Genomic DNA, 13,850 nt, shown 5'->3' with positions numbered 1-13,850 from the left:
ATAAATACACTACTGGCCATTAAAATTGCTACACCAAGAAGAAATGCGGATGATAAACGGGTATTCATCGGACAAATATATAATACTAGAACAGACTTGTGATTTCATTTTCGCCGGCCGGAGTGGCCGAGCGGTTCTAGGCGCTACAGTTTGGAGCCGCGCGACCGCTACGGTCGCAGGTTAGAATCCTGCCTCGGGCATAGATGTGTGTGATGCCCTTAGGTTAGTTAGGTTTAAGTAGTTCTAAGTTCTAGGGGACTGATGACCTCCGAAGTTAAGTCCCATAGTGCTCAAAGCCATTTGAACCATTTGAATTCTTTTTCACGGAGTTTGGGTGCGTAGATCCTGAGAAATCAGTACTCAGAACAACCACCTCTGGCCGTAATAACGGCCTTGATACGCGTGGGCATTGAGTCAAACAAAGCTTGGATGGCTCGTACAGGTACAACTACCCAAACAGCTTCAACACGATACCACAGATCATCACCTGGATTCATCTGAAAAAATGACGTTTTGCCATTTGTGCACCCAGGTTCGTCGTTGAGTACACCATCGCAGGCGCTCCTATTTGTGATGCAGCGTCAATGGTAGCCGTGGCCATGGTCTCTTAGCTGATAGTCCATGCTGCTGCAAACGTCGTCGAACTGTTCGTGCAGATGGTTGTCGTCTTGCAAACGTCCCCATCTGTTGACTCAGGGATCGAGACGTGGGAGCACGATCCGTTACAGCCATGCAAATAAGATGCCTGTCATCTCGACAGATAGTGATACGAGGCCGTTGGGATCCAGCACGTTGTTCCGTGTTATCATCCTGGACCCACCGATTCCATATTCTGCTAATAGTCATTGGATCACGCTTAATGCGAGAAGCAATGTCGCGATACGATAAGCCGCAATCACTATAAGTTACAATCCGACCTTTATCAAAGTCGAAAACGTGATGGTACCCATTTGTCCTCCTTACACGAGGCATCACAACAACATTTCGCCAGGCAACGCCGGTCAACTGCTTTTTGTGTGTGAGAAATAGGTCGGAAACTTTCCTCATGTCATCACGTTGTAGATGTCACCACCGGCGCCAACCTTGTGTGAATGCTCTGAAAAGCTAATCATTTGCATATCACAGCATCTTATTCCTGTCGGTTAAATTTCGCGTCTGTAGCACGTCATCTTCGTGGTGTAGCAATTTCAATGGCCAGAAGTATAGTTGCCATTATTAAAGTTCGTATATACCGGGTGATCAAAAAGTCAGTATAAATTTGAAAACTTTATAAGCCACGGAATAATGTAGTCAGAGGGGAAAAAATTGACACACATGCTTGAAATGACATGGGGTTTTATTAGAACCAAAAAAAAAAAAAAGAACAAAGTATTGCTAGACGCGTGGAAGATCTTTTGCGCGCGTCGTTTGGTGATGATCGTGTGCTTAGCCTCCACTTTCGTCATGCTTGGCCTCCCAGGTCCCCAGACCTCAGTTCATACGATTATTGGCTTTGGGGTTACCTGAAGTCGCAAGTGTATCGTGGTCGACTGACATCTCTAAGGATGCTGAAAGACAACATCCGACGCCAGTGCCTCACCATAACTCCGGACATGCTTTATAGTGCTGCTCACAACATTATTTCTCGACTACAGCTATTGTTGAGGAATGATGGTGGACATTTTGAGCATTTCCTGTAAAGAACATCATCTTTTCTTTGACTTACTTTGTTATGGTAATTATTGCTATTCTGATCAGATGAAGCGTCATCTGTCGGACATTTTTTGAACGTTTGTATTTTTTCGGTTGAAATAAAACCCCATGTCATTCCAAGCATGTGTGTCAATTTGTACCTCTCTATCTACATTATTCCGTGATTTATTCAGTTTTCAAATTTATACTGACTTTTTGATCGCCTGGTACATGCTACCATTTTGGCTTGGAATGCAAGCTTCCCATTCGTTAACAGCAACAAACTATCGAGCAGAGAGTGATGGTTATAATCGAAGAGAGGCAGGAAATAGTTTAAACAAGGTGGGCTGGCGGTAGGGAGGAAAGTAATCGTCATAACCTCAAACGAACCCCACCGCCGGCTGGAAACGGCGAGATGGAAGTGGGGAAGACTTTCTGGCCCCTGAAAAACTAATGATTAACCACCATAAACTAACATATACGAAGGAGAAGCTTATAAAAGTAACAACAATTCTGATTCGCTGAAGTCCTCCCCACCTGAGAGGCTGCTCGGCGCCATAAACTGAACCGAAAAGATAAATCTCATAACCTCACAAAACACTGTTGTTGCTGACATCGACTAAAACCGTTGTGTCTGTCTCTTCCGGGAAACGCCACTGTGCGACACCTGCCGTAGCAGCATACCACCATGATCCAGTCCAGTCATCGAGAGATATTTAGTCCTCTCCATGTGGCGTAATACGAGGGGTGGTTTGAAAAGTTCTCGGAATCACCACGAGAGGTCAGCGCTAGCGCAACGAGTTCTCCACGTGATATTCCTTGGACTGTTGCCTTTAAACACGTGTCAAATCAGTGTTCTTGGAAGAGAGCTGCGGTGGTGACGTTCCTCTATTGTTGTTCCCGCGTAGTGATTTGCGAAGATGGAAAAAAAATCGAGATTCAAGTAGTGATTAAGTGCTTCGTAAAGTAAAGTATGAAAGCAACGGACATCCATGCCGATTTGCAGAATGCACTGGAGGACTCTGCTCCTCCATATTCAACCGTTGTCAATTGGACAAATGAATATAAATTTGGTCGGGAGAGCTTTGATGATGATCCGCACAGTGGTCGGCCAAGATGTGTCACTACTCCAGAAATCATTGTAAAAGTGCACAAAATGGTCATGGAGGGTCGCCGATTGAAAGTGATTGAAATTGCTCACTCTTGCCAGATGTTATCTGAAAGGGTATATCACATTTTAAGTGAAGACTTAGAAATGAAAAAAAATTATCGGCAAGATGGGTGCCTCGACTCTTAACTCGCACCCTAACACATGTGCCGTCGCCATGGCAAAACTACACGAACAAAGGTATGAATTCATTAATTATGGTATGAATTGTTGCCACATCCGCCTTATGCACCTGATATGGCTCCCTCAGACCTCCATCTCTTCCCAAAACTGAAAATTTTTCTTGGTGGGCGAAGATTAACTTCGAACGTAGAACTGATCGCCGGAGTTGACAACTATTTTGCAAAGCCCAGAGGAAAATCATTTTCGAGATGCGATCAAGGCACTGGAACATCGTTGGACCAAATGCATTAATCTACAAGGGGACTACATTGGAAAATAAAAGAAGTTTCAGTGATATAAGTACCTTTTTTCTATTCCGTTCCGAGAACTTTTCAAACCACACTCGTACTTCACAGCTTGCAACCATCTAATGCTTCGGGATCTCAACAGAAAACATGGTATGACCGAGCCAGCACCAATTAGCCTGTAGGGAATACGCAATGTTTTTCACTTATTTCGCTTTAGAGTCCAGATTCAGACTTGCATTTGATAATGACCTGATTACAAGTACAGTTTCTTCCATGCATTTTCATCAGATACATCTGTGAGCTGCGCGTCGTATTTAATTAGTTCCTGCATCACAACTCGACAATTGGCTCTACAGTTGTCGGTCATCATTGGAAGTGCGTCTGTAATGATAGAGAATCGCGAATATTGAAAGTGGTGCAGACGATGGGTTCCATTGTATTCTCATTCATGTATGCTCACAAGTGAACACAATATTCAGAGAAAGGCCATTTCATCTGAATTGTTGGAGCGTTTTGAGACCGACTGAGAGGCCCTTCTGTCATGGATCGTTATGGGGGGCGAAAGCTGAGTGCACAACTCTGTGCCAGAAGCAAAAAGGCATGGAGTGGCATCATCCTCATACACCATAAAAGAAGAAATTCAAGACAACCCCGTCTGCCGGAAAAATCGTGGTCACAGTCTTCTAGGATTGTGATTGCATCATTCTTATGGATGTGATGCCAAGAAGATCAACCATGAATTCAGAGTCATACGCAAAGACTCTGAATAAACTCAAGGACTTTTATGACGTGTTCGATCGGACAAGAATCCAGCAGAAATCTTGCTCCAACACGATAATGCCCGCACACACACAGGTCTGAGAACCTGGGAACACATCGCGAAACTGGTTTGGACATCACTGCCTCATCCAGCCCATAGTCCAGGCCTGGCAGCCTCGGACTTCCATGGGGCATTAGTTATTTAACAACCCTCATATATTATTGAATGCAATTAATGAATACATTATAATCAATTTATAACCATTCTCCCTATACATTGGCTATAAATACCCTTAAACCAAGTCTCTACTGTGTGCCAGCCACCACCAGAACCCGGGCAGAGTCACCGAGGCTGAACATCAATATGTGGACTGAAACACCTCCACATTTGTGAACCAGATTACAGTTCTTTGAAAAGTCTTTCCCTAGAGTCCCAGATTCGCTCGTATTTCCCCCCTTTGTGAGAACACGTCAGTGTGGGAGAAAGGGAGGAGAAATATTACATTCGAATGCTACTTCAGAGACGAATTTACGGCTACTAGTGGGAATGGGTTATGCTACAAATAAAGGGAGCTTACATAGCCAGACCACCGTAAACCAGACGTCAACACCCCACAGTGGCTTCACAAGTGACGATATTCCAATATCAGCACAGTATGGTTAAGGCGACATCCGCCTTATTTTTGTCTAATAATTGTACTGCATCGAGTTTAATCATTTTCAGAACTCTTGAAGGGAACTAGGAGCTTCTGCTACATTGGCCACTAATTGAATTATAATATTTTACGGACTACAAGATGCACATTTTTCCTCGATTAATTGCCTCCAAATCACAGGTGCGTCTTATACTCGAAACTAATACAGAAATGAAGCTTCCTGGCAGATTGAAACTGCGTGCCGGACCGAGACTCGAACTCGGGAACTTTGCCTTTCGCGGGCAATTGCTCTACCAACTGAGCTACCCAAGCACGACTTACGCCCGGCACTCACAGCTTTACTTCTGCCAGTATCTTGTCTCCTACCTTCCAAACTTTACAGAAGCACTCCTGCGAACCTTGCAGAACTAGCACTCCTGAAAGAAAGGATACTGCGGAGACATGGCTTAGACACAGCCTAGGGGATATTTCCAGAACGAGATTTTCACTCTGCAGCGGAGTGTGCGCTGATATGAAACTTCCTGGCAGATTAAAACTGTGTGCCGGACCGAGACTCGAACTCGGGACCTTTGCCTTTCGCGGGCAAATGCTCTACCAACGGAGCTACCCAAGTACTCTTTCAGTAGTGCTAGTTCCGCAAGGTTCGCAGGAGAGCTTCTGTAAAGTTTGGAAGGTAGGAGACGAGGTACTGGCAGAAGTATAGCTGTGAGGAGGGGGTGTTAGTCGTGCTTGGGTAGCTCAGTTGGTAGAGCACTTGCCCGCGAAAAGCAAAGGTCCCGAGTTCGAGTCTCGGTCCGGCACACAGTTTTAATCTGCAGAGTGAAAAATCTCATCCTTTAATACAGGAATATCCAGCGTTTGAACTAAAATTCCCACGAGTCTTAAAAATGGTCATGTATTCGATGCCGCGGGAAACTGGCAACATTGGATTCCACTAGAAGCGACAGTGCACCGACACGACGAACGTTAAGTTGCAGGAATTGACAAGCTTGCTAACACTGTCTCCCTTCCGCCTCGCTGTCGCAAACCGAGAGTACTGTGCCAGTGAATTTGAATTGAAAGTGACTTGTGTTTTCAGTAACAATACAATATTTTTTGTTAGTAGCTATTTACGTAATGAAAAAAAAAATAGATATCCATATGATGCAGTCTATAAATTTAAAGTAATAGCAAGTGCAGAAGAACAAGTAAACAGTGCGGTTTAGCTGCATTTCGGCCCTCCACCAAGAGAAGAAACCATTCGCGATTGGCAGGCTAGTGAAGAAGAACTGAAAAAGATGAGGAAAACTCATTGTGCAAATAGGGGACTGAATGCAAAATGGCCAAAATTAGAGGATGACGATTTTCAGGGATTTTAAGTCAGTTAGGTTACATAGACTAAGAATTATTTTTAGTCTGGCTTTGGAATCTAATAATAAAAATGGTAAAAATATTTTTAAACATATTTGCTTAAAAATAAGGTGCATCTTATAGTCCATAGTGTCTTACAGTCCGTAAAATGCGGTGCATGATTCGCTTGTGTGAGCACACTTTCCGAACGTTGCCGTTATCTTCACGGAAGAGTCCGTACACTTCTGGACAAGTGAGGGCGTGGGACACTCACCTCTGCTGGTGGAGATGGAGACTCGCCCACTGTGCTGGTCGTAGCGCGTCTTCAGCTGGGCAGCGGCGCTCGCGGCCAACACCAGCAGCAGCAGCGCCTTGTGTGCAGCTACGACAGAGACAGACAGAACAGAGGTCATCGTCATTTCATTTTGGAGCTACGCAGTGAGCTCAAAGTCGCTGGTTTCAACTGGTCGAGACAAAAGTGTTGCTGTTCCTGTAGAAGAGCTGAAGGCATCCACGTTTCATTTCGCAGCTAGATAAAGAGGTCCCGAGGCCGTTCACGGTATTGCACGATATGTAACAGTGTGCAATAATGATATTGCGCAATATTTAACATTGCGCAGTATTATTGACTTTCTGTTGATGAGGTTGACGGTTGTGCAATATTTTGAGGGATGTACTGAATTTAGAGTTTATTAGCTAACTGCTTGGATCGTATAGTGTCAGGCTAATATTGTATATAAATTCTTCCAGTCCAGATGTGGCATAACAGCAAACCACTGCTTAACAGTATTGGTTAAAAACAGTCTTGGTTGCAATTATTTTAATTTTTTTATTTTTCAACGACGCGTTCCGCCTTATTTAGGCATCTTCAGGTTATCTTTTCTAGATGGACGCGAGAGGCACCAAGATCTGCATAACGCATTCCCGTTCACAGGAGAGAGTTACTCGTTACGCGTTCCCTGTGAACGGGAACGCCTAATGCAGATCTTGGTTCCTCTCGCGTCCATCTAGAAAAGATAACCTGAAGATGCCTAAATAAGGCGAAACGCGCCGTTGAAAAATAAAAAAAAAAATTAAATTGCAACAAAGATTGTTTTTAACCAATACTAGTATTCTATATGTTTGTCATCTCCGTTTGGTCTGCCAGACTATTTATCTTTCGCCATTTGTTGTGTTGTGATGTGGGAACGGATTCGAAATCAGCAGAACGGACGTTAATTTGAGAGTTACTGAAAGCAGTTAGTCATTTCCCATCTTTGTGGTGTGTTAAATGAAACAAATATAGGCTTAGCCGGCCGAAAAATTAATCACCCTAGTGCGCACGCGCACTTTGTAAACGTAGCACAGATCGAGTCACGTGATCAACAGCGAGCGCACTGCCTCTACGGCAGCATAAGGCGGTAGCGATCGGAGAGACATTTACATTTCAAGCTGTCGTTGTACGTGAACATGGGTAAATGCAATGTCCTGACAGAATGGCAAGACCGGGCAATCACGTTTGACCGTAACCATTGCCATATGGTGTGTGAAGTTGCTGGATTTGTTGGCATTTCGCTGCGAACTTTTTGACTAGTGTACAAGCAGTGGTGTGAGACATGTGGCCACGAAATACAACGGCAGAACTGTGGTCGGAAAAAGATACTGAGAGGGACTGGAGGTGCGTCTTACCGCTTGTAAATGAAAATCGCTTTCAAACCCGACAGAAATTGCCACCGTTGGTGGATGAAGGTATAGGATCCATCCAACCTGTCGGGGAGAGAACATTCCGTTAGGAACTGCGTGCAGTGAACATTGTGAGTCTGACACCTCGCAAGAGGCCATTGCTTACAGAGGCACGTAAGGACGACAACAGCAAAGTTCATCTGGCTGGAAGAATATTTGAGTGGTTTCCTGAAAACTCTTCTACCTAGCTACATATCGACTGGCCTGCAAAATCGCCTAATTTGAAACCCATCGGAAATCTGTGGGACATTTTGGAATATGTTGGAGCACCTCCAGCAGCGTCCTCGTAATGTGGTGGAACTTGTGTTGTTTTCAATGTTTATGTTGTATTCCGTTCTATACGTCAAGTGATAAGGCTTAATTGTGTGTAGATGTGCAGTTCATTAAACTGTATAATTTTTAGGCACATATACGTATAGCTACACATCAAATAATGCAACACACACTAAAGTGTCAACACAACTTATCACGGCCAAATTGCGCAGTTTTCTTTTATGGAAATATAATTTGAAGGATTAACGCCCGCAATATGAAATACGTAAAGAGCGGTGTTAAACACCGTACTAGCTCGTCTGTTCATAAAACATCTCAGGTTTTTTTTTTTTTTTTTTTTTTTTTTTTTTTTTTTTTTTTTTTTTTTTTTTTTTTTTTTTTTTTTTTTGCGTTGCAATTTCATCGAAGTTAGTACTGCGTTAATATCATGCGTTCGCGTAGAGAAATATTATTATATGGCATATTTATCACTGATCATTTCGGAGTATATTAATTTCTGAGAATTTTCTTAACTGAGATTAACGTTAGCCGTTATACGGCAACAACAAGAATGTAATGAAAACTATAATTAACCTTTGAAGATAAATTAAAGTGACACTAAAGTTAAATAACATAATTAAAATAGAAACTACGTAAGTTATTGCAGCGGCTCTGTGTCGTTTAATATTGACGATAGTCAAATGAGACGTAAGGGCTGTGCAAGTAGCCAACAACAATCATTCCTAGGATCGCGCTGTATTGCACGATCTGATATTCTGAAAAAGAAGTCATTAAATTCCCAACAAGTAGGGATCCCAAAGATACATAAATAAAGGTTTTAAGTGCTAATGAACACATACATTTAACCAAAATGCAATGTAGCTACGCTTACGGTGCCTCCCACGTCTGTCCTCATCCAAGATGAAGACCAGAGTAAGTAATTGCATAAAATCATTCGACTGTTTCACAGCTATTAATATTTTTAGCATAGAACAAACAACAATTATATACATAATAAATCGATGTTTTACGTACAATAATTTTGAATGATAATGTCTTTTTTTCTGTACATTTTTAGTATGTCTTTCAATTATCATAAAAGTCTTAATTCATTGCACTGTTCGTAATTCCACATGAATACATATTGTTCTCTCCAGTGCAACTAGTACAAATTCATCCATAAAATCCTCAGTGGGTGCCTTAACCTGGATGCCACGTATCTGCACCATCTTGTGGACTCATTTCCTAAGGGAATCTAGGTGACTGTCAAGTCCAGGGGCGGAATTACACGATAAATTAACTGATGCTTGTAATGATTTCTGTAGGCGTAACTAACTGTTTGCCCGGTGTGCTTAGTAGTGCCGCAAAGAAATTGGGGAATACGATAAGTTGTCGATGTAGAGGGAAATGTACCCGGAAGCTGGTAAGCAGGGAAATATACCTGGAAGATGATAAGCTTCAATTAATAAGGAAATTAAATTCATTGCGGGCAAATTATAAGAAATAATTGAAAGCAAATACGAGCGAATGTTAAAGCGGAGCTGGTGCTAACGTGCTACAGGTACCTCGATCCCTTGAATATTTTGGAAGGGCAAGAAATATTTGAACACAATGTAAATAAAAATCTACGTATTTCTGGCCTTTAAAACTGTATCCTAAAAAATACGTATTAGAATGAAATAATTACAATTGTAGATGTAGCCATTTCCAAAAGTACATTTGATAAGAGAGTACCGATCCTCAGAAAGTTCCGATAGTACTCATTAGCCTCGTATTCCTCGACTCACTCAGGAAATGTTCATCTTTCTCTCTTCTTATACCACTCATTCATCCATCTACGCCTCCTCTTTTCCTCACGTGAGAGCAAAGCCTGTCCAAAAGGGAAATTGCAGGTGGCGTCCATATCCGTCAGCACTGCGTGTCCGAGATATGGCACAAACATTGCGCGCTATCGATTCGTTGTCTAAGACCAACCGTAAAAATGTTGCACCATGTTATTGGCCAATATTATTGACAGTATAGGGGCCGCTTTGTCTTAATGCGCTTAGCGTCACTGGTCCCAACCGATGTTACCAAAAGTCGCCGTAAAAGTCTGTCCTTGTTTTGACGAGGCGTCCACGCCCAACGCGAAATTTTCTTGGTTCTAGACGCTTTCATGTAATATCACTTGACGCAGCAATATATGTAACATTCTTGAATGTGTCAGGCAGTTGTTCACACAGCGACATGAAAACAGTTGCTAAGTAAATGTTGCTTTATTGATAATAATGTAGAAAACCGGAACGTTATCGAAAACTGCATATTAAAGCGTACTTAGTCGCGTTCACATCGGAAAGTAAAGGTGAGCTCTGTCTCAAATCGTCGGACGAGTCATACAAATTTTCACAGTGCTCGTAGGAAGGTAATTTGTGTAAGCATAATGATCGTTGTTACAAGTAGTTGTCTTGGTATATGTGGTGTAATGCAGTGATCACCTTGTACATCCCACTGTATACTTCCACACTTATTCTTGATACATCACCTTCAAGATGTAAATGCCTTCAGCATTCATCGTAATTACGTCACCGTTCACGACGTTATTAAACTGGCATCGCTTGATCCAAATGAATGCGACACGATATCTCTCAGACCATTCGTTTCTCACCATAACCCATGTCCTTTTATCTGTTCTCCCGCCACGTAAAACTTGGCTAACATGAGAAAAGCTCGGATGCACACAGAGTGGTATCAACAATCTGTCTCCCTGGGAACAATAAACGTCTGCGACAGAATGGGGTAAATTATTATAGTATATCAATTCGAGTGGTTCATGGTGTGGGTTCCTGTAGTCATGTCCCAGTTCATGAACCACGGACAACGTATGAGTGGCCAAGTAAGTGGTCCTGACAGTCGGGATACCAGTTACTTTGGAATAAGGCTGGGCATCTCGGACATATTCCGAGTCGTGGTCACCTTTGTTCTCCTACGGCAAAGACTACCAAATCCACCGGTTAGTCCTTCAACCGTTAGGGGTAAAACCCAATGGGACATGGGGCAAGTAAGGCTAGCAACCTGCTTCCCTGGTACTTTAAATACGATGCTGGCATCAATCAGAGCAAAATGCCTCGGACCTTTGGAGGTGACGGAGTTCCACCTCTAACTGACAAACCAGGGACTCCTAAGATACGACTTGGCAAACAAATGGTAATGAGATGGGGAGCTATTAATATCAATGGGGGCTACTCTGGGAAGAAGGTAGAGCTGGCAGAGGCTGCAAGTAAGATGGGGCTGGACGTTTTAGCTGTTAGTGACATTCGGGTAAGGAGTGAGAAAGAAGAGGAAGTGGGAGAATGCAAGGTCTACCTGTCAGGAGTCAAAGCAGGAATAGCACAATGGGGTGTAGGGCTTTACATCAGGAAAGAAATGGAACCCAGCATAGTTGCAATAAGGTATGTAAACGAACGACTGATGTGGATAGATTTGACAGTGTCTAGCAAGAAAATTAGGATTGTGTCAGTATATTCGCATTGTGAAGGGACAGATCAAGATGGATAGTTTTTATGAGGCACTCAGTGATGTAGTTGTTGGAGCAAAGGACAAGGACAGTGTTCTGTTCATGGGTGATTTTAACGCCAGGATTGGAAATCGAACAGAAGGGTATGAAAAGGTTATGGGTAAATTTGGAGAGGATATGGAGGCCAACAGGAACGGGAAACAACTCTTGGATTTCTGTGCCAGTATGGGCTTAGTAATCACAAACTCCTTTTTTAAACATAAGAACATTCACCAGTATACTTGGGAAGGCAGGGGAACCAGATCTGTCATTGACTATATAATAACAGATCAGGAATTCAGGAAGGCTGTGAGGGACACGCGTGTATTCAGGGGATTCTTTGATGACACTGATCATTATTTAATCTGCAGCGAAATAGGGATTGTGAGGCCGAAAGTGCAGGAGGTCAGGTCCATATGTAGGAGGATAAGAGTGGAGAAACTTCAGGATAAGGAAATCAGGCACAAGTACATAACAATGATCTCAGAAAGGTACCAGTTAGTTGAATGTAGTCAATTACAGTCATTGGAAAAGGAATGGACAAGTTACAGGGACACAGTACTAGAAGTGGCTAAAGAATGTCTTGGAACAGTAGCGTGTAAAAGTAGGATGAAGCAAACAGCTTGGTGGAATGACACAGTCAAGGCACCCTGTAAAAGGAAAAAGAAGGCGTATCCAAATGGCTACATACTAGAACTCAGGTAGACAGAGAAAGTTACGTTGAAGAAAGAAACAAAGCCAAACAGATAATTGCAGCATCCAAGAAGAAATCTTGGTAAGACTTTGGAAACAGGTTGGAGACTATGGGTCAAGCTGCTGGAAAACCATTCTGGAGTGTAATTAGCAGTCTTCGAAAGGGAAGGAAATGACAAGTATTTTGGACAGGTCAGGAAAACTGCTGTTGAATCCTGTGGATGCCTTGGGCAGGTGGAGGGAATATTTTGAATAGTTGCTCAATGTAGGTGAAAATACGATCAGTAATGTTTCAGATTTCGAGGTAGAATGGAATAGGAATGATGATGGAAGTAGGATCACATTTGAGGAAGTGGAGAAAATGGTCAATAGATTGCAGTGCAATAAAGCAGCTGAGGTGGATGAAATTAAGTCGGAACTCATCAAATACAGTGGAATGTCAGGTCTTAAATGGCTACACAGGATAATCGAAATGGCCTGGGAGTTGGGACAGGTTCCATCAGACTGGACAAAAGCAGTAATCACACCAATCATTAAACATGGAAACAGAAAAGATTGTAACAACTACAGAGGTATCTCTTTAAATGGTATGAAGATTAGCATCTTCAAAACGAAAGTAATGTCAGTGGGTAAGAAATATAAACGGATTGAGTGCCAAATAGGAGGAGCAAAGTTAGAACAGGTGGACGGTTTCAAGTACTTAGGATGCATATTCTCACATAATGGCAAAATAGTGAAAGAACTGGAAGCGAGGTGTAGCAAAGCTAATGCAGTGAGCGCTCAGCTACGATCTACTCTCTTCTGCAAGAAGGAAGTCAGTACCAAGACTAAGTTATCTGTGCACTGTTCAATCTTTCGACCAACTTTGTTGTATGGGAGCGAAAGCTGGGTGGATTCAGGTTACCTTATCAACAAGGTTGAGGTTACGGATATGAAAGTAGCTAGGATGATTGCAGGTACTAGTAGATGGGAACAATGGCAGGAGGGTGTCCACAATGAGGAAATCAAAGAAAAACTGGGAATGAACTCTATAGATGTAGCAGTCAGGGCGAACAGGCTTAGATGGTGGGGTCATGTTACACGCATGGGAGAAACAAGGTTACCCAAGAGACTCATGGGTTCAGCAGTAGAGGGTAGGAGGAGTCGGGGCAGACCAAGGAGAAGGTACCTGGATTCGGTTAAGAATGATTTTGAAGTAATAGGTTTAACATCAGAAGAGGCACCAATGTTAGCACTGAATAGTGGATCATAGAGGAATTTTATAAGGGGGACTATGCTCCAGAATGAACGCTGAAAGGCATAACCAGTCTTAAATGATGATGATGATGATGATGATGATGGTGATATCAATTCGTCCCATCCGTTACACTTCGTAGTGTGACAAGTGGATAGTTGAAGTATACATATACAGATCGTGAAGTAACTCCCTTTAAAGAGATATTTACTTCCAGCAATAATCATAAACTGAAGATTTGTAATTAATGATTTCTTAACGACGATTCTGTGGCTCACGTTTGCAGTACATACATTAAGAATTTCGGTCTTTATAGCTGAACAAGGCATTTATATTCTACATAAATACCAACTGAGTAATGTAAACTTTCCAGGAACAAGTAAGTTTTGGCACTGAGACCACTTTTTTGACAAACACTTGCAGT

At 42.5% G+C, this 13,850-nt stretch overlaps 1 protein-coding gene across 1 annotated transcript in view; it reads right to left on the bottom strand.

Annotated features, from left to right (window-relative positions):
• Positions 1-6,406, bottom strand: part of LOC124622792 (myogenesis-regulating glycosidase-like) — a 51,204-nt gene extending 44,798 nt beyond the window's left edge. The window contains exon 1 of the mRNA XM_047148585.1: positions 6,268-6,406. Coding sequence (XP_047004541.1) covers positions 6,268-6,406 — 139 coding nt within the window. The remainder of the gene's footprint in view (positions 1-6,267) is intronic.
• Positions 6,407-13,850: the final 7,444 nt, after the last annotated feature.

This window comes from Schistocerca americana, chromosome 7, assembly GCF_021461395.2.
Source record: "Schistocerca americana isolate TAMUIC-IGC-003095 chromosome 7, iqSchAmer2.1, whole genome shotgun sequence".
In the NCBI taxonomy this organism is placed as follows: Eukaryota; Metazoa; Arthropoda; class Insecta; order Orthoptera; family Acrididae; genus Schistocerca; species Schistocerca americana.
Note: the sequence above shows the minus strand (reverse complement) of the source record. Positions and strands in the feature narration are given on the sequence as shown.